The sequence below is a fragment of the Dysidea avara genome, chromosome 5 (assembly GCF_963678975.1).
Source record: "Dysidea avara chromosome 5, odDysAvar1.4, whole genome shotgun sequence".
NCBI classification, from domain to species: Eukaryota; Metazoa; Porifera; class Demospongiae; order Dictyoceratida; family Dysideidae; genus Dysidea; species Dysidea avara.
The window spans coordinates 42,133,010-42,160,289 of NC_089276.1; the positions used below are offsets into that span (position 1 = coordinate 42,133,010).

General features: G+C 39.2%; 2 protein-coding genes across 2 annotated transcripts in view; one reads left to right on the forward strand and one right to left on the reverse strand.

The window, feature by feature from the left end:
• LOC136256984 (ER membrane protein complex subunit 10-like) overlaps positions 1–27,280 on the forward strand; it is a 61,692-nt gene that overhangs the window by 15,560 nt on the left and 18,852 nt on the right. Inside the window, exons 3-5 of the mRNA XM_066050075.1 lie at positions 5,769–5,787; positions 5,835–5,925; positions 9,334–9,450. Coding sequence (XP_065906147.1) covers positions 5,769–5,787; positions 5,835–5,925; positions 9,334–9,450 — 227 coding nt within the window. The remainder of the gene's footprint in view (positions 1–5,768; positions 5,788–5,834; positions 5,926–9,333; positions 9,451–27,280) is intronic.
• On the reverse strand, positions 15,761–17,167 carry LOC136256486 (proteoglycan 4-like). Its single transcript, XM_066049460.1, has 2 exons — positions 16,397–17,167; positions 15,761–16,315 (listed from the first exon to the last, which is right to left on the reverse strand). The coding sequence occupies exons 1-2, from the start codon at positions 17,165–17,167 to the stop codon at positions 15,761–15,763; spliced, it is 1,326 nt and encodes a 441-aa protein (XP_065905532.1).

The following is a 27,280-nucleotide window of genomic DNA, read 5'->3' on the forward strand; positions in this document are numbered from 1 at the left end:
TAATGTTTACGTGGGCCATGAGAGGGCCTTCTTTGCTTAGCACTGCACCACAAATCTATCGCAGAATCTGGTTTGAAGTCCCGAAGTGGAGATTTATCAATATTTAAAGCTACTAGGTTGCTCAAACTACTTTGGGCAAGGGAACTCCTCTTGTTGGTTTTGATAAGGTTTACTTGAGAAAACGCTCTTTCCAGCTTACCGTTAGAAGCTGGCAAAGTAAACAAAATTTTTGCTAAAAGAAGTGCGTTCTGCCATTCTGAAGAATTGGGGCAATTAAACAATCGCCACCATGCTGATTTGTAGTCCATGGTTGGAAGTGAAATAAACTGAATGGCATACTCAATCATTGACTTGAATTCTTCTCGAATTTCACTGATATCAGCACCTGCAATTTCTAATGGTACTTTGAAGTGCTTGGCCAACCTGTCAACAGCATCCAAAGAGTTTGACTGAGAACCATCATTGTTGTCATCAGCATCCCCATCAGCATCTTCAACATCAACAACATCATTTTGCTCATCTTGTAGTATTTTTTCCCATCCTTGAGTAGCCATCACGACTATCACATCTCGGAATAACTGCATGTCAGACCATTGTAAACGTGTACGTAACTTATTTACTACAAAGTGACAAAATTCCATGCAGTGACTTTCAAAGTAAGATTTTGCTTCAACAAATCTTTTCAATTCTTGCCCTTGGTACAGGTGTTTCCCATCTTCACGAACAACCTTTTTAACAATTGTAGAGTAAACTTCCCATTTGGATATTGGATTTTTCTTAAGTTTGTCTATTTCTTTCACAGTTTTAAGTAGGTATGTAAGTGCGCTAACTATATCTAGCTCATCAGCTTGCATGCTTTTAGAAAATATTGAACATGGTGTTAAGATGTCAACAAATACGGCACATCCCAATAAATATTTCGCATCGGTCCATTTTTGTAAATAGCCAATGAACTTGCTGCGATCCACAGACTTGACTGATGAGTCTTCAGACAAAGTACAAAGGTGAGCAGTATATGCTCCAAATTTGGCTATAACCCTTTTCATAGCACTAACTTTATGGCACACCCATCGAGTGCCACAAGCTCGAATTGGCCTGGTTCCTCCCTGATCATCAAATAGGTAAACTTTTTTAAGATCAGAAACAATATTAGCCAATTCTCTACACTTTTTTGGAGATTTTTGGTATAGGTAATACAAACGCAGAAGCATATCATCTACAGCCTTAAAGCAAGGGGTACCTGAAAGGGCATCGCTGATAGCTAGTTCGGTTCTATGTGCTAGGCACCACATCCACACAACCCAGGGGAGTTTTCCCTGAACCAATCCACGCAAACCATTAGCAGCAATGTTGGAAGATGCTCCATCAGTAGCAATTCCCACCAAACCACTGCACATTTCTTGTGTGACACATGATATACCTAACAACTGAAGCCCTTGCTGAAGAGACTCAAAGAGACCTTCAGCATTTGTGTGAAGTGGTGTATGCATCGACAGGTAAGTCATTCTGGTATGTACAGTGTGGTCATTACTGTTTACATCACACCACATAACAAATACCATTTCATTTTCTGAATTTGATGCATCAGTAGACCCATCCATTAGGAGTGAAAAGAAAGATGAGCTCTGAACTGCTGACTGTACAGATTTCAGTTTTGATTCAGCTATATACTGTACAAATTCCTTTGCTGAATTTTCATTCAAGTATGAGGTTCCTAGGTTTACACTGTGTCTTATCTGCAACTCACATAATTTGGGGTACTTCTGGTAGGCGATGTGCTCAGTTGCCACAAAATACGCAATGTCAAACTTCAGTTTTAATTTTTGCCGTTCTTCCTCAGAAATTATACTTAGTGACTGTACAATTGGCATCAATCTAGTAGTATCTCTCCCTCTGCTTTGGGCTTCCTCCAACTGTAGAAGTCTCATGGCATGAAGGTGTTGATCTGATTTAGCATGATCAACTACATTGGTGGTCTGCACGTTCTCTGCTCCTTCAATCCACTTTCCACTGAAATTCTTTTTACAAACAATTCTTTCTTTGTACTTCTTACATACTTTACATTTTAGCTTCTCCACAACTTTTTCACCATTTTCCCAAGATGTATCTGAATCTAGCCAGGCTAAAGTCTTGTACTCACGGTCATAGTCCATAAGCCATTTTCGAAAGGTGCCAAACTTTACTTTTCGACGCTTTGTGGAAGAGCTGCTGTCACCATCAGAGCTAGTACTGCAAGTTCTCTTAGACATTGATGTACAGTTATCCAATACCTGAAATACGTACCAACAACAGCACGTAACCCAGGTAGTCACGAATAGTTACACGTGCTTTTGCTCGCCAAACTGCTTTCTGGGCCCATAAATTAGTTTACTGCTTTCAAAGTTCTTCTATTGACTAGCTACCAAAGCCCGGAAAGCACTATGCGTACATGAGGTACACTAGACTTGCTCGCCCCAGCACCCAATGAAGCAGTTTGGCGAGTATAAGTTACCAAACTTACTGAATATCGCTCGGCTCAAAAACTACAGTATACGTATACAGTAACGTATATACTAAAGTGAAACAACTGCTTTGCCACGAGGAGAAATTTTTCGTTCGTAAAATTGGCACATGCTCACGTGTGCACACTTTTTTATTTGTCGATCAGTTGGACTGGTGCTAGCAAAGAAGACTTGTTCTCCCATTAGTTTCGTCGCTGGATCTCGCTAATTGAAGGGCGTGGCACCCGTTTCGTTCATGAGTATTCATCCCGTTTCGTTTGGGATGAATACTCAAGAATGAAATGGGTGCCACGCCCTTTTTTAATCACTCGCACTCGCACGAGACGACGTTGCATTTGAGCGGTATCGTAATTAGTACTGTAAATTAAATACTATACTTGTTGGCAGTGTTCTTATCGCCTTTAATACTGGCTCGGATGTTATGTCCGTACAAAATGATACTTGTTCAGACAAATACTAATAATGGTCGGAAATTGTCCGATGTCCGACCGTAATTTCAGGCTCTGGTATTAGGTTTTGTTTACTGAAATTGTCTATTAGCTGCTTTTTCAATTGAGATAATCATGGGAGATTGAGTGATCTGAACACTACATGATGAGAGTCAAACAGCTAATGCAGGTTTAGTGATATAGCCTATAGAGTACTAGCTTTCAATATCTCAGGTGGCTATGGTACTGTAGAGGGAACGTCACCGTAATGTTCAGCTCTGTCACCCACAATCAATGTTAGAAACCTGGCCTTTATAGCTGTTTTGTGAGACTCTCCCCACCTATTAGGTGGATGGTACATAACAGTTATACAACCATCACTCGTGCTCTGCTTGTATTAATGCAGTCATGCCCATTGTATAACTATATCAAGACACACGATAGTGTGTTGTGCGGCCCAAGAAGCTGGCGCGCCACACCGTGGGTATATCGACAGGAAGAAAGAAAACGTCATTTTCACACTTTTGTATCTTGGTGATCCCTTATCTGATTGGAACCAAATTTGCTACAGAGTTGCCCGCCAGCCAGGGGAGTCTACATACCAAATTTGAAGGAAATCGCTCCAGTCATTTCCGAGATACAAGCTGCCAAAGTTTTGATTTTTCTTCTTTTTTTTTTCTTCTTGGTGTTTTCGCACACTTGCAAAAATTGCTATAAAATGCAAATGCGTATTCCGATCGCCTTGAAATTTGGCACACAGAAAGGAAGTCCAAAGGCGAATCCTAGTATCAAATTTGGTGCAAATTCGATGAATGGTTCGGGAGTTATGACCGATTATTCATGTAAAACAAGATCGATTTGTTGTCACGCCTACAGGGTAAACCGCTTCATGGAATGAGTTGAAAATTGCTATGTAGATGGAGTAACCATCGTAGGAGTGCCTTTTGGTGGTTTGAAAGGAATCGAGATAAAGACCATGCAGATATGACACAAAACCCAACCTGTGTCACAATTACGCGATCGATTTTTATGAATAAAAAGGTATTAGTTTTTACACCTACTAGGCAAACTGCCTAGAGCAATGAGCTGAAAATCGATGTATAGCTGGAATAATCTTCATAGAAAGCCCTTGTAGTAGTACAGAAGAATCGGAGTACAAACCACTGAGTTATGATTCGAAAGCCAACTCCGTGTAACAAATGCAAGATCGAGATACTCTAATAGAACAGTCGCCCTAATAGAGCATTCAGCTAATTTATTTACTCAATTATAGAATTATATTACATTACAAGTTATTCTGTAGGGAGTTCAGCTGCAAACAGTTAATCTTATAGACAGTTCATCAAGAAGCAAGTCACCCTATAGAGAGTTCAGCTACAAATATATTGCTATAGTGATTCAGAACATTACAAGTCACACCGAAGAGAGTTCAGCTACAAACAATTCACTCTGTAGAAGTTCTGCTACAAACAAGTCTTCATGCAAAGAGTTTAACAACCAAAATCCACCATGTAAAGACTTCAGCTTTACTAACAAGTTACTCTGTAGAGAGATCAGCTAGAAAGAAGTCACCTGTAGCGACATCAGCTACAAAGAAACCATCCTGTAGAGAGTTCAGCTACAAACAAATCACCTTGTAGAGTGTACAACTAGACACGAGTTACCTGGTAGAGAGATCAGCTACAAGAAGTTACATTGTAGGGAGATCAGCTAGAAGAAATCACCTTGCAGAGAGTTCAGCTTCAAAGAAACCATCCTGTAGAGAGTTCAGCTACAACTTCATCACCCTGCATAGAGTTTGGCTACAAAGAAACCATCATGTAGAGAGTTCAGCTATAAACAAGTCACCCTGTAGAGAGATCAGCTAGAAGAAGTTACCTTGTAGAGAGTTCAGCTACAAAGAAACCACCATGTAGAGAGATCAGCTACAAACAAGTCACCCTGTAGAAATATCAGCTAGATACAAGCTACCTGGGATCAGCTACAAACAAATTACCCTGTAGAAATATGTGTTGGAAACAAATCACCATGTAGAGAGTTCAGCTAGAAACAAGTCACTCTGAAAAGAGTTCACTTATAAACTTTGGAGTTTCAGCTACAGTTCAGTTATGTATAAGAAGTCACCTTATTACCTACGGTATGATTATCTTTCATTGTTAAATATACAAATATTTTTAATCAGACAAAAAACTGTACACATTTTTTCTTCCTTTGTTCCACAGTTCCTGCAGAAAAGAAAAAAAAACAAGTTAGAAGGAAGCCCCAAAGCCAGCCATAGGCCGGCTTTGGGTATACAAATACAAAAAGAAGTGAAATCTAATCCAAAACAGCCAAGCTGTAAAAAAAGAGTGTGGCCCTCAAAAAGGCTATGGTGAAAAAAGATGTGAAATCCAAGGTGGCAGCCAAGAAATGGCTGTGATGGTAGGTTAATGGCAAAAAATTTAATTACAACAATTCAGGTGAATTTTGTGCCGAATCTAGGAGGAAGCAATGCAAATTTACCTGAATTGTCGTAATTAGCCATTAACCTACCATCACAGCCATTTCTTGGCCGCCATATTGGATTTCACATCTTTTTTCATCCTGGCCTTTTTGAAGGCCGCACTGTTATTTTACAGCTTGGCTGTTTTGGATTAGGTAATAAATACTGTACATTTTAATTGTTTTGCTGTTCCTGCTGTCTATCACTGTAACTCCAAAGGTTTCACCAGATAAGGTTGAAACTTTGTGTTTTTCCCTCTAAGTCATAATTGAAGTTTGAAAAATAAAATACAAAGTAGCCAGTTCTTTGCTCAGAGGGTTACACTGATCATAAGTGTACTGTGTATTCTTATTGTAGGAGAACATTTTACTAAAAGGTACGTAGTAATGATCACCATGACAACCATCACCATGGTGTGTACAGGGGAGTGGTAGAGCTGGATGGATTAAAGCAGTCGTCAGTAGTAACCATCAACCAGCTGGATATTAGTGAAGAAGAGCAGGATAATTTATTGGTTAGTTCCTGTGTGACTTTCTTGTGTTGTGATAATTACACAAGAACTATCACTTGTTGCGGGGTAATGGATCTTATATAGTAAAGATCTTGGGCTTCTTATCCAAAATGTCACCCCACAACCAACCTTCACAACAGTGTGGTGGGCAGCAAACCCAAATGCCCTCCAGAGAGCAGCCCAAACGCTTCCAACAAGTTTCTATGGAATTTAATTTCTTATAGTTTAAGTAAATGTTTTCAACTGACTGATGTCAAGCATAACTCGACCTACATGTATGGGTTTGATATGCTATCTGTTCTGCTGCTTAGGCCTGAGATGTGTCTCCTTTACCAACTGCAGCTGCTACAATGCATGCATAATGAACTTAACCTTGTCCTCCTTTGTGTTCGATGTCTTTCTCTCTCTCGTATAGGTGTTGATTTGCATGTACTCATAATATGGTTTCCTTGTACTGACTGAACAGATGTTGCCTGTATTGAGCAGAGATGGTTACAGCTGAAAACAGTGTAATGACTCACTTATTGGTAGTAGGGACGCATGTTCAGGTACAAAATGGCATGTCTGATGGCTTTCTTTCCTTTGATGCAGTATATGTGTGTTGGTTCACCAATTTTGTCAAAGAAAATCTCAAACAGGGATTGTAACAGTGACACAGGGGAGGTCACCTACACCTGTAGCCATACTTTAATTCATGACTGTTAAAGTGATCATATTTCCCTAGTAATTTACTAGAAATTTCCTAGTAATTTTCTAGTACTGTTTGTGCTTATACTAGGAATTAGGTCTGAGTGACACTCGACATTTAATTGTATTTGAGCTGTACCTGGTACTTTGTTATCTCATCCAAAACAGCCAAGCTGTAAAAAGAGCGCAGCCCTCAAAAAGGCCATGGTGAAAAAAGATGTGAAATCCAAGGTGGCGGCCAAGAAATGACTATGATGGTAGGTTAATGGTAAAAATTTTAATAACGACAATTCAGGTGAATTTGGTGCTGCTTGGTCTTGGCAATAAATTCATCTGAATTGTCGTTATTAAAATTTTTACCATTAATCTACCATCACAGCCATTTCTTGGCCACCACCTTGGATTTCACATCTTTTTTCACCATAGCCTTTTTGAGGGCCGCACTCTTTTTTTTACAGCTTGGCTGTTTTGGATTAGATTTCACTTCTTTTTGTATTTGTATACCCCAAAGCTGACCTATAGCCGGCTTTGGGGCTTTTTAAACCTATCTTTTTTTTCTTTTCCACAGGAAAGAAGAAAAGATGAAGCAGATGAATACTTTAAATATTTCTGATTTTATCAATAAATGTACAAATTATATATATAATACATATATTTATTACAGAACTCTACATGGTGCATGGTTTCTTTGCAACTGAACACTCTACAAGGTGAGTCCTTCTAGCTGATCTCTCTACAGGGTGAACTGTTTGTAACTGAACTCTCTACAAGGTAACTTCTTCTAGCTGATCTCTCTACAGGGTAATTTGTTTGTAGCTGACCTCTCTACAGGTGATGTGTTTGTAGCTGAACTCTCTACATGATGGTTTCTTTGTAGCTGAACTCTGTATAGGGTAATTTCTTCTAGCTGATCCCTCTACAGGGCGATTTGTTTGTAGCTGAACTCTCTACAAGGTAACTTCTTCTAGCTGATGTCTCTAGTTAGTAGCTGAACTCTCTACAAGGTGACTTCTTCCAGCTGATCTTTCTACAGGGTAATTTGTTTGTAGCTGAACTCTCTACAGGTGATGTGTTTGCAGCTGAACTCTCTACATGATGGTTTCTTTGTAGCTGAACTCTGCATAGGGTAATTTCTTCTAGCTGATCCCTCTACAGGGCGATTTGTTTGTAGCTGAACTCTCCACATGGTGGTTTCTTTGTAGCTGAACTCTCTACAAGGCAACTTCTTCTAGCTGAACTACATAGTTGAACTCCCTACAAGGTAACTTCTTCTAGCTGATATCTCTACAGGGTGAATTGTTTGTAGCTTATCTCTATACAGGTTACTAGTTTCTAGCTGATCTTTTGAATTCTTTTCAGGGTGACTGCTCTATTAGAGTATCTTGATCTCGCACTTGCTACACCAAGTTTGATTTCGTGTTATAACTCTGTGGCTTAAAGTCTGATTCTTCTACACCATTGAAGATCTTTTCTAAGATGATTACTCTATCTGTACAGCGAATTTCAAAGCATTACCCCAAGCGGTTTTTCTGGTGGGCGTGGAAAGTAGTCGTTTTTTTATTAGTTAATCTCTATTGCATAATTATTACACACTGTTGGTTTTTCGTTGTATCTTCCTGGTTTTAGCTCGATTTCTTTCAAACCACAAAAGGTTTGAGGTTCAATAGTTAACCTATTCACCCACCGATTTTCAGCTTCTTCCCGTAAGCAGTTTACCCTGTAGACGTGACAACATATTGGTGTTATTTTTTTGTGAATATTCGCTAATAACTCTTTGCCTGTTTATCGTGTTCCAGCCACAGTCGGTACAGAGATGGGCCTTTATATCCCCTTTCTGTGTGCCAAATTTCAAGGCAATCGGATATTGCGTTCGCGTTTATAGCAGTTATTGTAAGTGTGCGAAAAGAGGAAGAAATATAAGAAAAAAACGAAGAAACTAAGCCAATTTTTGAAGTCGCATATCTCGGGAACGCTTGAAGCGATTTCGCTCAAATTTGGAATGTGGAGTACTGAAGTTGGAGGGAGTATCCACAGTAAAAATCGTCGTGTTTCATCAAGGAAGCACAGAGTTACAGAGGTGCGAAAATTGCGTTTTTGTTCTTCCTGTCAATATACTCACGGGTGTTGCTCGCCGGCTTCTTGGGCCGCACGTCACACTACCGTGTGTCTTGATACTAGACAGACAGTGATATGTCCAGCAGGGTATAAGCCCAGAATAAGTTACATTAGCCATTGTTACAGTAATGAGTTCACTTACAAACATGGAACCCTGTTGAGAGTTCATGTAAAATTTTACAGTAAATTAATATTTAAACGACACAGACACATACAACACAATTGAAATATCTTCTTTGTCACTCCCAACCTGTAGAAATAAAAGAAAGAAAACAAGTAATATGAAAGCCTCAATTAAAGCTTGTCATAGGCTCGCTTTTTAGTGGTATATTTTCCAAAGCAACTATACTGTGAACAAATTGGTGCCGCATCGTATTGCCACCTTTGATTTCACAATTTTTTCACTTATTATTGCTCACTCAGACAGTACTTGTATTGTTATATTTAACAGTATCTCTACACTGTAATACACAACTCTGTACTGCTGAGAGTATGTTGGGGGCCTTCCCATTACTATTACAAATATTAGTAATAATCGTCACTGAAGTATATAAACTATTTTGCTGTTTGTACACTAGAAGTACTAGTACATATTGTGTATAATAACAGACTCTTGCTGCCAGCGGTGGTTACTACATGATCAGAGCTAGGTCAGTGTTACATCATGTAGAGCAGAAAGATGATACTGGTGAAGCTGCTGCTGTGTTAACTACCTTCATTAAAGCTGTGAGTGTTCTGTAGTAGTATGTTAGTGGTAGTTCTGTAATAATATGTTAGCGGTAGTTATGTGTTTATTAGGCGTGTGTTATATTAGAATATATTGTAAACTGTGTATTAGAATTAGAGTTCAGCTTCACTGAACAGTCACCCTATTTCAGACAACTGTGGCGGCTACTCAATTAGCCCACGTTAAGGTTACGGAATAGTTTAAAATGCGTGGGCGGAACAAATTACAAAACCTGCTTTAACCCAAGCAGGGATAAATAATTTCAACAACTGTGTTGTGTTAGCAATACAACTAATTGTGCTTGTTTGTTATTACTACAGAACAACGACTGTTCTTGGGTGTGTGGTCTACAATAGAGTGATGTTTTATAAAAACGTGCCGCCAAAAACCAGACTAACAGATTACTGAATCCTTATAATTTTGAAACAAGTGGCTAAACAACTAAAATATCTAGGTCCTGTGGAAGCGATTTTTTAAGTTACTGGTTGTATAGGCCTTTTATTAAACTTTTAGTAGTTTTTTCGGGTGAAACAAGCTCTTTGAAGGCTTGTATCTGAGTCACTGGGAAGAAACACGCCAAAAACGCTTCCACAGGACCTAATAAATTTAATATACAGTATCACTATGCCCCAGAAAAGCCAATAGAGCCTACAGCTTTTGCTGTATTTGGCGGCGGAAAAACATGGTAGTGACAGCTGGAGCTGAGCGGTGTATGGGCTGGCTTACTTGTGTTACTACAACAAATTGTAGTGTTCCACCTGCCTCAAACTACACTGTAGCTACATAAAAACATTAAATATGAAGGGCTTCATTTTCATTTAAAACTTTTCACGCTGCTAGACTGGTTTTATGGGCTTCTCCAAAAGTATTGATAGGCATTCAAAATTTTGAATGATTGCCCGTGACTATACCGTAACCTTAATCTTAAGAAGCCAATAAGTAACCACAACTGGTTATAGTAGCTTCCTATTAGAAAGGTAACCTTCTGAAAGGATTGCTGCGGCGATTTTATGATATAAAGTGTTTATAACCAAAATGGTAGTACTTGTGGTAAACCACAAACCCATGCGTGTCTTGCGTTCGCAATGATTCACCACGGCACTTGTATGTCTTTGTCAATTAGCGGGCGCCTACTGTTACCAATTTTGTTGTACATGATAGGCTGTATCAGGGTAGGCTGTATCAGGGTAGGCTGTATCAGGGTAGGCTGTATCAGGGTAGGCTGTATCAGGGTAGGCTGTATCAGGGTAGGCTGTATCAGGGTAGGCTGTATCAGGGTAGGGTAGGCTGTATCAGGGTAGGCTGTATCAGGGTAGGCTGTATCAGGGTAGGCTGTATCAGGGTAGGCTGTATCAGGGTAGGCTGTATCAGGGTAGGCTGTATCAGGGTAGGCTGTATCAGGGTAGGCTGTATCAGGGTAGGCTGTATCAGGGTAGGCTGTATCAGGGTAGGCTGTATCAGGGTAGGCTGTATCAGGGTAGGCTGTATCAGGGTAGGCTGTATCAGGGTAGGCTGTATCAGGGTAGGCTGTATCAGGGTAGGCTGTATCAGGGTAGGCTGTATCAGGGTAGGCTGTATCAGGGTAGGCTGTATCAGGGTAGGCTGTATCAGGGTAGGCTGTATCAGGGTAGGCTGTATCAGGGTAGGGTAGGCTGTATCAGGGTAGGGTAGGCTGTATCAGGGTAGGGTAGGCTGTATCAGGGTAGGCTGTATCAGGGTAGGCTGTATCAGGGTAGGCTGTATCAGGGTAGCCTGTATCAGGGTAGGCTGTATCAGGGTAGGCTGTATCAGGGTAGGCTGTATCAGGGTAGGGTAGGCTGTATCAGGGTAGGCTGTATCAGGGTAGGCTGTATCAGGGCAAATATCTATCCAAACAACACGCTAGGCGATCAAATTTTTGATTGATGGCAAGTTTAAAATATCTCTACAGCCCTATGGATCGATTTTTTTAAAGCGTAGTTGTGGATCAGAAATATGATACAGCAAAGTGTAAAGAAAGCTTTTGTACCATGTTCTAATGAGAGATTGTTGAAAACTAATCCATAGAGCTGGTAAGAATGATGAAACTAGGTCCTAAGAAAGTTTCAAAGTCTTAACTAGCATGATTGGTGAGTTATTTTCCTAGAATGGTACAAAATAAATGCCTCGGTATCTCAGGATAGGCTGGCACCTGGTGCCTACATTTTCTTTGATAACATCACTCACTACCTTATAAGGGTACAATGAAGCAAAGAACAATTTCCTTACGTGTGTCCAATATTTTTCAATTATGTGTGTGCGTTATCGAGTAACCGCCACCCTTAAATAAATACTATATTATCCATACGTATTTCAGGTGAGCATTTAATAAAATTTGTATGAAGTTTTGTTGTTCACTATCAGACGCTCAGAATTCATTTTTGGCACACCACTGCAAACTGAAGGGATCAACGAAATAAATAATGTAGCAATACAAAGAAGGTTATCAACAGCTGCAGATATTCTAGTGGACAGAATAAGACGAAGTAGAGATTGATTGTTGTCCAGATGTACTATTGTAGACAACCTTTCTTGTCTCACTACTTTTTTTGCTATGATCCCTTGAAGAGCATATAAAGGTGAATTTACATACCAAGTTTGCTATGAATTAGATGAATATTCAAACAGCTATGAGAGTTTATTCTTGTTAAAAATGATCAACAGCTACAAGTATGGGAATAACTTGAAAATTGGTATGTAGATAGGCTGATCATCATAGCAGTGCCTTTTGTTAGTTTGAATAACAACAGAATTACGTAACAACAGAATTACATAACAACAGAATTACGTACAGCTGCAAAGTATAGAACAAAAACCAAACAAGTGTAAAATTGCGGTCACTGTGGGATAAAAGAAAGGTACACAATAAATGTTTAAAAAATCGTACCAGAAACTAGGGACCTCCATGCCTAACACCCACATCCTTAACCACTGAACCACTGCTATCTTGGCTGCTCACCTCACTTAATTTCTGCTGTATAAATGAAAATTCTGGTGTTTATAAACAAACTAGTATTTTTTAAATTGTTAATTTAAAAGTGAAGTAAAGATTTATGCAATAAAAAGTAGTGAGACAAGAGATGAATGATGGTGTTACAGCATAGCTCAGTGGGAAAGTTCCTACTTTGGCACATTAGCTATTATTATTTTGTTCAATGCCAAAGTAGGGACTTTCCCACTGAGCTATGCTGTTATACCATCATTCATCTCTTGTTTCACTACTTTTTATTGCATAGATCCCTACTTCAATTTTAAATTAACAATTTTTAAAATACTAGTTGTTTAGCTTTTTTGTTGTGGCACAGTTAGCTACAATATAACTTGTATTAGCCCACTTGTATTTTCCACATCTGTAGATATGGGAAAGGCAGATACCATCACTTATAAACATCTTGTCCATTTGCTGTCAACCTTGCTGTTGCTGAGGGTACCTGTCTCCTTTAGAACAATGTTATACTAATAGTATATTGTGTTTGCTTCTTTTTCTTATAATAATAACTATGTCTTCCAGAACAATGTAACTTGTAACTGTTCCATCATACATGACTGTTGTATTAGAGTATATCTTGAGTCAGCCAAGGGGTGTGCAGCTAGCTAGACAAACAAGGAGTGAGGTCATCTTGTTTATTAACAGCTAGATTGTTAAGAGGTCGGGTCTTAGTACTTTTTCATGATTATCTTTATTGGGGGGCGGGGCGTGGTCGCAAACCAATCATGAGCGGGATCCCAATCGTGAAGTTGCAGATATCTAGCAAGTGTAACTCATATAGTAGCGCCGGGACCAATGCGCTTCTGAAATCCAACTCTGAAATAATTCTGTAGCGTCTAAATATGCTGCTGAAAGAAAGTGTTGATGCGAAAAATTAATGCCTCGATATGGTTTCGTTGGATGAAGAAGAAGACAAGCATGTTGATTGAAGATAAAAGAAAAGACAAGGTGCAGAGGGCCTGCACTCGTTGGAACCCCAAAAGGCACATCCCACTGGTAAATTTGTTATTGTGGCATAAAATGGTGGCCATGTGCTGCTTTATTTGGCCTCTAGCCTTGCGACTGTGGTCAGGCAGTGAGGCAGTGATACTAAAATTTGAGTTTTGTCGATTTTAAAAAAATTTTATATCCAGCCACCTGTTAGTGTTTTGTTATATTTAATGCTGTAGTATGTATTATATGGACTAATATTATTCCGTAAAGGTGATTTTTGTTGTGTAAAATTTCTCTAGGGTGATTTTTGAAGGCGTAATTTTGGGCGGTACGCAAAAGTTTCACCGCAATCCATACTTAAATGGTACTACCGTACTGTTTGATGTTTATCAGTAGTAATACTGTATATTAGGGATCATGCAGTTTTGGGATTTCTTGTCCAAAAATATCACTCTAAAACCAGCCTCAAATTCCTTCATAACAGCTTGGCAGTATTGGTTAGGCATAGCCAATTCCGAAAATGCCTTCAGAGTGACCCCAAACCCTTCCAAGAAGTTTCTACGGAATTTTAAAATTTTTCTATTTAACAGAATTTTATTCTGACTAACTAACTGATGCCTTCAGTCAAAACAATGGATAAAACTACAGGCTTGATTTTTCACTGTTTGATGTCGCTTCATCCCGAGATGTGCCTTTTAGCCAACCACAGTATGTACAATGCACGTATCATGGACTTACCTTTGTTCTCCTTTGTGTTCCAGTTCTTTTTGCTGACAGTGCAAGATGTCGATTTGCGATGGTGTGACGGCTTCCCTCTGGCTGTGTCATGCTTTTTGTCTGCATTTTCTGTAGTGACTGGATTCATTGCAGAGAAGTTTCTTGTACTGTTCTTCATTTGTAATGCTGAGTAACGAGCGGAGCATAGCTACAAACAACGCGTAATGGCCACCTCACTTTTCAGTGTGTAATTGATTATGCGTGCGTTCAGATGCAAAATTATTTTATGGAACACCTGGCACCATTCTTTTTTTTAATGTGGTACACGTGGATTCAGTAGTCATAATTGTGTTATTTAAAAAGTAAACAAACAAGTAGAAGGAAAAATTAGGAATTTTTAGCCTGATTAGGGATCAAAGACCGAAAAAAAAACAGGAAACAAGGGAACATATAGACTGAAGAGTATGATACATCCACAAGAGTATAAGACTATGATCCCTACTCTTTAATCATATAGACTGAAGAGTAGGGATACAGGTATAGGCAACCTCCCTTGTTTCACAACTTTTTAGCTGTTCCCTTGTTTCCCTGCCTTTTTGTTCTTTGATCCCTAATCTTCCTAATTTGTCCGACTACTTGTAATTTCATAGATCTACCAATAGAAGTACTAGAACATTATGTGTGTGTTCTATTAGAAGTTCTCAAAAATGTGCACTCTAAAGAGTTTTGTAATAATATTACAAACTAAAGCATGTAATACAATCTTCTATGTAGGGTATGTAGCTGAAGAGCTGTCTGTCTGTCCGTCTACATTCTTTCCTTGTGTTGCCGCTAACTTGACAACCAAAGTACGTATCGACATGGGACTTGAACAGAATTAAACACTCATTATCTGGCAACTCCAAGTTTGTTGTTACAAATTGCTACGTGCTTCTGTGTGCTCTTTATGAAGCATTTAAGGAGTTGGTGTGAAGGAAAACTTGAGCTACGCTCCTGTCAAAGCCATGACAAACAGCCAAAGTGTTAGCATATAGAACTGTTATCCCAAAGGTTCAGGGTTCAATTCTTGCCTATGATAACTTTTTTACTTCTTAGTGCCAACTTTTTGTGACATACATTTTCATATGTCAGCTATTGACGATGCTTACTTGGAAATCTGTGACGATGCTTACTTGGAAATCTGTGCATGCATTGATACAATTCACATGCAAAATAAAACACCCATCATCTGGCTACGTTGCAAAGTTTATTGCAAGCCTCCATGTGCGTTCCTTTGTCCGCTATAGCACGTTGGGAGTTCATGATGCAGAAAAATCTTCAGCTACATTCCATAGCAAACCACAGGATAGACAGCTCAGCTGGTTTAGCACTTCCCTGAAGTTGTTGTGGTTAATGGAAGTGTAGGTTGCAGCCCGTGGGTTTGAATTCTAGGCTAGCTGTGCACCAATATGAGATTTGATGATTATCTAAATGGCCACTATTGACATTTACATAATGGCAGATACTGATAACTGAGTGTTTATGTTTACCAAAATTTCAAATGTATTTTATTAAAGTTAAACTTCGTTTCTCTTTTGAAAATAGTAGCATCAGGATCAGTAAAATTAATCAACTAAGTCACCAGTCACATGCACACTTTTTTTCTTTTCGTTTTATCTACCGTTCATAGCATGCAGGTATTGCTCCACAGTATATGGCAGGTACTGCTCCACAGTATATGGCAGGTATTGCTCCACAGTATATGGCAGGTATTGCTCCACAGTATATGGCAGGTATTGCTCCACAGTATATGGCAGGTACTGCTCCACAGTATATGGCAGGTACTGCTCCACAGTATATGGCAGGTACTGCTCCACAGTATATGGCAGGTATTGCTCCACAGTATATGGCAGGTTATGCTCCACAGTATATGGCAGGTATTGCTCCACAGTATATGGCAGGTACTGCTCCACAGTATATGGCAGGTATTGCTCCACAGTATATGGCAGGTATTGCTCCACAGTATATGGCAGGTTATGCTCCACAGTATATGGCAGGTATTGCTCCACAGTATATGGCAGGTACTGCTCCACAGTATATGGCAGGTACTGCTCCACAGTATATGGCAGGTATTGCTCCACAGTATATGGCAGGTTATGCTCCACAGTATATGGCAGGTATTGCTCCACAGTATATGGCAGGTACTGCTCCACAGTATATGGCAGGTACTGCTCCACAGTATATGGCAGGTATTGCTCCACAGTATATGGCAGGTTATGCTCCACAGTATATGGCAGGTATTACTCCACAGTATATGGCAGGTACTGCTCCACAGTATATGGCAGGTTATGCTCCACAGTATATGGCAGGTATTGTTCCACAGTATATGGCAGGTTATGCTCCACAGTATATGGCAGGTACTGCTCCACAGTATATGGCAGGTACTGCTCCACAGTATATGGCAGGTATTGCTCCACAGTATATGGCAGGTATTGCTCCACAGTATATGGCAGGTATTGCTCCACAGTATATGGCAGGTACTGCTCCACAGTATATGGCAGGTACTGCTCCACAGTATATGGCAGGTACTGCTCCACAGTATATGGCAGGTATTGCTCCACAGTGTATGGCAGGTATTGCTCCACAGTATATGGCAGGTACTGCTCCACAGTATATGGCAGGTACTGCTTCACAGTATATGGCAGGTATTGCTTCACAGTATATGGCAGGTATTGCTCCACAGTATATGGCAGGTACTGCTCCACAGTATATGGCAGGTTATGCTCCACAGTATATGGCAGGTACTGCTCCACAGTATATGGCAGGTACTGCTCCATAGTATATGGCAGGTACTGCTCCACAGTATATGGCAGGTATTGCTTCACAGTATATGACAGGTATTGCTCCACAGTATATGGCAGGTACTGCTCCACAGTATATGGCAGGTATTGCTCCACAGTATATGGCAGGTATTGCTTCACAGTATATGGCAGGTATTGCTCCACAGTATATGGCAGGTATTGCTCCACAGTATATGGACAGTTGAAAAAGTATACAGTAATGATAAGTATTTGGGTCATGTGTATTCTATTAGAGTGTCATCTCTTTTGCACCTTCAATTCTATTTGGAGTATAAAGTGATTAAAGGGGCAATGCGTCATGAATTTGTTTTGTTGCAAAGCCATTCTGTGTAATAAAGTCACATGTGTGTCAATGGATGGGAAAACAATCTTAAAAACTATCCACAGACTTTATTCTATTGCTGTAAAAGGAATAAACAGGGTAATTGACACTACAAAGCAACAACCAGGTGGGTTGTAACAGCAATGTAATTGTATGAAACAAAGTGCTTCATCTCAACAAGATAATCATGCCCTCTACCATCATGTATCAGCTTTGTTACAATGTTAGACAGCCCAGGGGGAATTCTAAGCTAGCCTACCTGGCTAACAATCATCATACATACAAAGACAGATATATAAAGACTGCCACTTTAATGATGCAATTTGTTTATGATTACATCATACACTTGAATGGCTTCACATACAAACAATTTGTGATGCATTCCCCTTTAACCTGTTTGTCAGGAAGTGTACACCTGTGTGTTTAATTAATCTATATAACTATTTACTGTGCTACAGTGTCTGTGTGTTAGGACATGTAACAACTTTAAACAGGCTGGAGGACCACAGACCTTCAGTACTTGTACTGTAAAGCCTTAACAAATAATAAAAATGTACTAATAGTGCCACATAGTTTGGACATGTGTTAGTAACAGTTGCTGTTTTAGCTTACATGTCGTTGTGCTGTTTACTTAAGCAATATGTAAGTATAAGAAAAAAAGTAGGAATTTTAAATTAGAGTAGGGACAGTGTATAGTGCTGCAATAAAAAGTACTGAAACAAGCTGGATCAGAGTAGTACGTAATGTCCAAATACCGTATAGCGGGTTTTTATCGCGAGGACTTTAATCTCGCGTTTTGGGCACTTTGCAATATTAAAATTCGCGACATATTTTATCATGTGGAGTTTTGTTTATCGTGAGGTTTTTAGCGCCTGTAAAACTGTCATGTTGGATCGTTCAACAACAAACCAGGTGCTTGTTTGCGTTTATTAGTTGCTCGTTCCCCTACACAACACATGTTTCTTCACCAAACATCGCTGAACACGGCTGCCCTCCCCCTTTCCTGGCGAACTTCAGGCGCCTGCATCAATTCATCGTGGACACAAGCATAGATACAAAGAAACACGGCAAAGAGAACAAATTTCACTGCTTTCCATCTCCTACGCGAACATTTATTACAACGAGTAATAAATTCGCACGAGGAATTTAATGTCGCGAATTTGTCACTTCGTGAGATTAAGTGTCGCATGATTTTATGTTCGCAAGTAAATTTGTCTGCGAGAAAAATCCTCTATACGGTACTGTAAAACAATAGTGAATATCCCTACTGTGCTACACTCAATGCACAGTAGGGATATTCACTTCTTATTGTTTTACAGTATTTGGACATTACGTACTACAGCTTGTTTCAGTACTTTTTATTGTAGCACTATACACTGTCCCTAATCTAATTTAAAATTCCTAATTTTTTTTACTTGTTTGTGAAGTTTTTTTTTGCAGCTGATGACCACTAAATAGCCTGCTTTTCACAAAACCAGTCACAATATTTTAAGAGTTAATTACAGCACTATTATACTAGATTATGACTCATACAATAACAACTGATCAGTAGGCGTGGCTATACATAAGTTATTCTGTAGAGAATTCAGCTACAAACAAGTCACCCTGTAGTCAGATCAGCTAGAAGAAGGTACCTAATAGAGAGTTCAGCTACAAAGAAACCATGATGTAGAGAGTTCAGCTAAAAGAAGTCACGTTGTAGAGAGTTCGGCTATAAAGAAACTACCATGTAGAGAGTTCAGCTGCAAACAAATCACCCTGTAGAGAGTTCAGCTACAAACAAATCGCCCTGTAGAAAGATCAGTTAGAAGAGGTTACCTTGTGTAGAGAGTTCAGCTACAAACAAATCACCCTGTAGAGAGTTCAGCTAGAAGCAAGTCATCCTGTAGAAAGATCAGCTAGAAGGATCACCTTGTAGAGAGTTCAGCTACAAAGAAATCACCCTGCAGATAGTTCAGCTACAAACAAGTCATCCTGTAGAGAGATCAGCTAGAAGGATCACCCTGTAGAGAGTTCAGCTACAAAAACAAATCACCCTTTAGAGAGATAAGCCAGACAAAGTAACCCTGTAGAGATATCAGTAAGAAACAAATCACCTTGTACAGAGTTCAGCTACAAACAAAATCACCCTGTAGAGAGTTCAGCTACATTTCAAGTCACCCAGTAGAGAGATCAGCTGCAAATAAGTTATCTATAGGAAATAATTGACATGTAATAAATGTGTATTTGAATTATGTATATAATTTGTACGTTTACTGATAAAATCTGAATTAGTTAAAGTATTTAAAATCTGCTTCATCTTGTTCTTCTTCCTGTGGTAAAGAAGAAAAAAAAGGTTATAAAGCCGTATGGCCGGCTTTGGGATATACAAATACAAAAAGAAGTGAAATCTAATCCAAAACAGCCAAGCTGTAAGAAAGGCTATGGTGAAAAAGATGTGAAATCCAAGGTGGCGACCAAGAAATGGCTGTGATGGTAGGTTAATGGTAAAAATTTTAATAACAACAATTCAGGTGAATTTTGTGCCGCTTGGTCTTGGCACAAAATTCACCTGAAATGTCGTTATTAAAATTTTTACCATTAACCTACCATCACAGCCATTTCTTGGCCGCCACCTTGGATTTCACATCTTTTTCACCATAGCCTTTCTGAGGGCCGCACTCTTTTTTTTTACAGCTTGGCTGTTTTGGAATGTTCTAGAACAATCTAGATTTTCTGTTGGTAGATCAGTTTTATAGAATTTTCATTTATAAGGTAGAAATTAAGTGATTAGCCGAGATAGCAGTGATTCATTCAGTGGTTAAGGATGCAGGAAGTTATTCCTCTACTTGGTTTACCCTGTAGCCGTGACAAAAATTTCATTTTTTAACATGAATAAACGCTCATAACTCCTTGGATATTTATCAGATTCATAGCAAACTTGGTACGCGAATGTACCTTTATATGTTGTGCCAAATATCAATACAATGGAGTTACAAGTTTGTGTTTTATAGAAATTTTTACAAAGTGTGTGAAAATAAATCAAAGCCCCCGTAGCCCCCCTACAGCGAAGAAAAAAAACAAAGAAATTAAAATGGAGCTTTGGCCACTCATATCTCAGAAACAGCTAGGTAGATTTCCTTCAAATTTGGTATGTGATGTGGCCTACATGGCGGGCACCTCTGTAGTGAAACTAGTTCCAATTGGATAAGGGATCATGGAGCTACAAAGGTGTGAAAATCGCATTTTCTTTCTTTCTGTAAATATACTCACGGTGTGGCTGCCGGCTTCTTGGACCGCATGACACACTACCGTGTGTCTTGATATACCACTCTGGTATGCTCACCTAATAGATGAAGGAAGACAAACCTGCATTCACCACATTACTTTTATACAGAAGTTTGCAAACATTGATAGTGGGTTTCAATGGTTGTAGTGATACCATTTTAACCCTTAAACCCGCACGTAATTTTTAGTGACAATGCACTGAAAACACATACGCCGATAAATCGGCTTTTTCGCATGGCCTTAAACAAAGCACTGTAGCTGTTGAACTAATAACTCTATGGCTATGCAATTTGTGTCACTATATCTGTGATGTCATAAGGAATAAAATGATACCAAGGGATATACCCTTCGACAAATGTATGGGCCAAAACTCGCCAAGAAACAACATGTACGCAATTAAAACATGCATTCCATTACATACCTCCAGAAAATGGATCATAACTCCATCCCAGTTCACTGTATCAAGCTGAAATAAATGCTAGTAGATTCGCCACGCGTTGGAGAATCACCGCATATAAAGATCACGTGAGTCAGACATTCATTAAAATGGCTTCCAGACTATGCGTTCACGAGATAGGGGAAACCAGATGTTGATCTTCAGCTCGTCATAACAAGTGAGGGAATGTTGTTACAATGGTTATTCATTGCTGTCTAAGTAGCCCAATGAATGTACTTTCCAGTGATAGGTGGTTTTTGGACTAATGTAATTAGAAAAGCTTCATACACTGCCGGTTTAGAAGCCATCACACATTCATCCATTACTACTAATAATTGTGCGTATTTTGAGCTTTATAAATAAACGCTGATATATCGGCGCATGTTGCGGCGCATGTTGGTTTTAGTGCTGTACACCTACAAAATTTTTGTCACTGGTTAATTGCCTACCAATAATTGGCAATAACCGGTTAATTGGTTTGTTTGTATATTGGCAGACATAATGTGAGTCAACAAGCCTGCTGGAAGGTTAGGGTGGTACCAAAGTGACCATCAACATCCTGTCTAGCAATAACAGTTATTACAATCACATATTTACACATTTTTTGAGGTTATGTTATGATGTTAACACTTGTCAGCAGGGGTAATTTATGGTTTACCAAGTGGGTGGGCAATAACTGGTTATTGGCTGACCTAGACAACACCAGTTAATAACCGGTTAATTGGACACCATTAACCAGTTAATTGGAGACCATTAACCGGTTAATTGGACACCATTAACCGGTTAATTGGACACCGGTGTACAGCACTAGTGGGTTTAAGGGTTAAACCAAATAGCCAGAATAAAGTAACCTAAGGTGCTAAAATAAACACTTAGACATATAGGTTGGAAATGTTTGAGGCATCTTTTCATGCCGTTGAAATATACTGTGTAGAAAAACAATCTCCACATTGATAAGATAATTATTTAGTGATGCCTAGTAACTGAACTATGCAATGCTGACTACTCAATTCATTTTGCTTCGTAACAATGCCCCTAACTAAACCAACAAGTTAAACTCAAACCCACAATGCGAAACTGTAAGCAGTTCTATATAAATAATCAAAGGGAACTGATGCTTTGTAACTGCCTCAGTGTCAAAGGCAGTTGTAGTCAGGGCTATACAGTGGATCCTTGCTTATCCAAACCTCGGTTATCCGAACACCAAATACGACTGTTCTATTAGAGTATTTTGTCATTAGTGTGCACTCTATTAGAGCAAATGATTGTTCTATTAGAGTAGTTAAACGAAGCTCTGTATATCAATCAATGGGCTTCAGTTATCCACTTTTCTGAACACTTTTGGCAAACTATAAGAACAAGGCTGTTTGGATAACTGTATCATGATATTTCCCTAACCACAGTGTGCAGGGCCAGGGCAATGTGTGAATTATAACCCTGTGGTTTTCTTTGATCTGAGGTGTCAAAGTGGTATATTAGTACATGTAATACTTTCACACCTCAGATCAAAGGAGCCGCCCAGGCTACCGGGCTACATACGAAATGTAGACCGGACTACAACCGGGCAGTGATTACATAGATGTTGATGCCAAAATCGATTGTAGAGATCGATTAATACTCATGTGATTAGGATGCACGACTTTGATTTTGCCTTGAAAACCACTCAGACGGAGAGCATTTTGTTATCCTCACCATCCTACGAGTTGAAAAATGTTGGGCTAAGGTGAGTACGAGTGCTGTAGCTTATTCACCGATCATTTCCACACATTTTGGAATACAGACACGCCCCCATCACGAAGCTACCACTCTGCATGGAGCAACCACTCTACAACCAAGCTTACACCACTCTGCACGGAGTAACCACTCTACCAGCAAACTTACCTATCTAGGCCTTTAGTAAACTTCATAATTTTTCTATAAATGATTCTATAGCACTGATTAAAACACTAAACTCACGTAAACCAAAATTCTCCTTGAGTTCTCTAAGATATGTCCTTTCATCGTAACCAAACGTAACCAGAACATACTAGCTGCTAACCCATAATCAAAAATTTTAAGTATGCATATATAATACATCCAGTGGCTGCACTTGTATTGGCTTGGGTGATTGATCGCCCTGTACAGGCTATCAGCCTAATGAATGTTACATATTAGCTGTAACACAGGGCATTCAGCCTTTGCCTGATATGTATGCCCTCTGACCTCAGGCCTGCAGCGCTTGGGCAGTCAGGCATGCATATCAGGCAAAGCCCTCATGCCCGTGTTGCAACCATTACTTATACACTTGGTAGATACTTGTAACTTCATGATAGATTCGAGGGTTAAATCAGGGCAACGCCCATTATACCATTAATTAAGAAAGATTGAGTCATACTCTCTTAATAATCTATTTACTCAATTACAATAACCACATCCTGTCTAGTGTATTCATACTGCTAAGTGCTAACACAGTGAAGTGACATGCACCCTGATACATAAATGTCGACTTGAGATACTCCAATACAGCAGTCATCCTAATAGGACAGTCACACTTGTATAGCTGTATGTTATAACAAAAAATCAAACAAATTAGTATATTTAAAAGTAAAAATGAAGCAGGGATCCAAATGATAAAAAAGTAGTGAAACAGGAGATAAAAATATTACAGCATAGGAAACTCCCTACTTTGGCATTAAACAAAATGATTGTTATAGTATTTCAATGTAGTAAGGGACTTTCCCACCAAACTATGTGGTAATACCACCATTCATCTTTTACTTCTTATTGCTTGGATCCCTACTTTATTACTGATATAGAAACTGTTGGAGTTCGAAGATGAGGCTTGAGTAGATAACGATTGCAAACAGCTGTTGGCATGGTTTTGATTATGGACCACGTGGTTTTGATTATGGACCACGTGGTTTTGATTATGGACCACGTGGTTTTGATTATGGACCACGTGGTTTTGATTATGGACCACGTGGTTTTGATTATGGACCACGTGGTTTTGATTATGGACCACATGGTTTTGATTACGGACCAGGAAGCTTGCCAAGTCTTTGTAAACATTGCAAATAGTTTAATAGAAGACAAACAGGCTCTGAAACAGACGTACAACACTTACTAAAACACTTGTGCTCTAAACAAAATTTTCCATAATATCTCTGGTTTTGTCCAACGTCCGTTTGTCCACTTACTTGTATTTGACTATTTGGTTTTATCATTTCACATGTTTAACAGTATTGTTGACATTGTCGAGTTACTTAATTAATGAAGATGATACTTTTCTCAATATTGGATCGGCTATTGCATATCGGCTTTCTGAAAAACACACACATTGGTTATCAGGAATGCCTTAAACTGCATATCAGTACAACTCTACTTATATCTCCTTATTTATATTATTACTACATACACAATGTTCCTCTGAAGAATACTGTGACTGCTCTATTAGAGTATTTAGGCTCTATTAGAATATCTCAAATCATTGATGTTGTTGAGCTAGGATCTCAATGACAGCTATAGATAATTTTAGGGGGGTGTAAGATTATGCGGGGTAAACTCCCCCATAATCTTTTTGACGGGCTACAGCCCTCCTTCTGCTTCTCCCCCTCCCCTGTTGTTAGTTCAATGTGTGTTCAGATAAGTGAATTGCTCTGATTAATGATATTTATGTGCAGAGGTTTATTCAACTACTAAAGTACACATTACACTACACAACGAGGTTGGGAGGTATTTAATTATTAAAAGTAATTTTCAGATACCGTAGTAATTAAATGGCACTACACCTAGCTATAGCTACCATACAAGTGCTGAAGCCATATATTTTGAGTAAGCATTTGACATGGTTTTACATAATTAGTCAGAAATTGTGATTGGATAGTGAACTATCACTTCCTTACAGCCTGCTACAATGGATCAGAATCATTTTATTGTACTATTACATGAATAAACTACAGGGCATCTAAGCCAAGTAGAACGGAATATAGGGCATCTGGATTCAGTTGAATGGAATGGTGGAATGAAACAGTAATTAGGTAATATCACTTAGTGGTCATCTCTTTATAAAGACCCGACGCCTCTTTATAAATACCATTTTACTTTAATGTCTAAATTGTTGTTTTAGCCCAAAGGATGGTCTTATCAATGAATTGTGTGCCACTTGTTATGACTACAAAAGCTAGAGTGTGCAGAAGAGGGAGAGTATCAAACACTCAATATACCCTGCTACAAGTTCACCTTTTGATAAAATCAGTGTCTCTCCTATTATGGAAAGGTATTGATTGGTGTTTAATCCAACTCTACTGGTATGAGAGAACTGTTGATAGGTGTTGAATATGGTGCCTCTATTCTGCAGAACACTGAGAACAGTGTGAGGTGTTGATACTGTACTAGTGGTAGTGCATTTGATAAATGCATTCCAGTTAGATACTCTCTCTTGCTACTATATAAGTACACAGAAAAATTAGGAATTTTCAACTAGAGTAGGGACCATAGTACATCAATAAAAAGTACTGAAACAAGTGGGAGTAGTCCATGATATTAAATCACAGTAAAACAATAAGAAGTGTTATATCCCTACTGTGCATTTCCATTATGGTATCTTGAGCACAGTAGGGATATCACATTTCACGTACCATGAAACCACCTAACTTCAAAGCCAAATTCCAGGGTACATATCTTATAAACCATGGCTGGCTATGGTACATTTAAGTTAAACCATGGCTGGCCATGGTACATTTAAGTTAAACCATGGCTGGCCATGGTACATTTAAGTTAAACCATGGCTGGCCATGGTACATTTAAGTTAAACCATGGCTGGCCATGGTACATTTAAGTTAAACCATGGCTGGCCATGGTACATTTAAGTTAAACCCTGGCTGGCCATGGTACATTTAAACCATGGCTGGCCATGGTACATTTAAGTTAAACCATGGCTGGCCATGGTACATTTAAGTTAAACCCTGGCTGGCCATGGTACATTTAAGTTAAACCATGGCTGGCCATGGTACATTTAAGTTAAACCCTGGCTGGCCATGGTACATTTAAAATAAACCATGGCTGGCTATGGTACATTTAAATGTACCATGGCCTTGATATATCTGATGAGGTAACGTTGTTTGTTTTTATAAGAATCCTGGCAGTATTCGATTGTGGGAGTTTATTATTACTCACGTGATGAAAACCATGAACCCGATTTTGCATTCTACAGCACTCATACGAAGGCGATTCGACACCCTTACCACCCTATGAGTTAACAAACGGAAGTTTAAGGTGAGAACTAGTGTCATGGTTAATTTACAATCGCGTGTCCACGTGTTTGATTACGTACCACGCCCACTTTTCGTATATCTCGAGGTAACCAATCTACAGCGAAGCTTACCCCTCTGGATGTTTAGAAAACATTGTAAACAGTGGTTAAACGATGTAGCAACTTTGAAACAATTGTTAAATCGCAAAATTGAATGTTTCCGTGATATTCATAGGATTTTCCCGTTTATGTTAACAAACGTAACTGCAACGTTACTTGCTGCTGACCCATAATCGAATTTTACAAGACTCTCTATATAATAAATCCAGCGGGTTGCCTCGTATTGGCTTGGGTGATTAGTCGCCCACCACATTAGGCTATTAGCCTACATGGTACATATCAGTTGTATCACGTGCCCTCGTGATTTGCCTGATATGTACACCCACGCTCTCGGGCCTAACGGCCCTCGAGCTTGGGTGTACATAACGGCCCGAGAGCGTGGGTGTACATATCAGGCAAATCACTCGGGTATATGATACAACTATTACTTATTGTTTTACTATGATTTAATATTGTGTACTACTCCAACTTGTTTCAGTACTTTCTATCAATGTGCTATGGTCCCTACTCTAGTTGAAAATTCCAAATTTTTCTGTGTACTTGTTTGTAAACTTCAATTATTATGACTGGTGAACCCATGCATACTGCATCTGAAATGGCGCCATGCATCCCAATTATCGTCTGAAAAGGGAAGTGTCCGCGCTTCGTTGTCAGCTATGTTCAACCTGTTACGCAGCATTTTCAAATCAAGAACTGTTCGAGAAGCACCTCTGCACACCGAGATGCATTCCAAACGAAATGGTGCTGCGTGACCCAGTTATATCAATTATCGTCTGAAAAGTGAAGTATTCATTACACTTCATTGTCGGCCATGTTCAACCCGTTACACAACAGTACGAATCAAGAACTGTTTGACAAGCACCTCTGCTATCAAAATAGCCACTACGACAAATACGGACTATTTCCGTTATTTGAAGGGAAGCCATCATGTGCTATCACCAAATCGACACTTTTCGT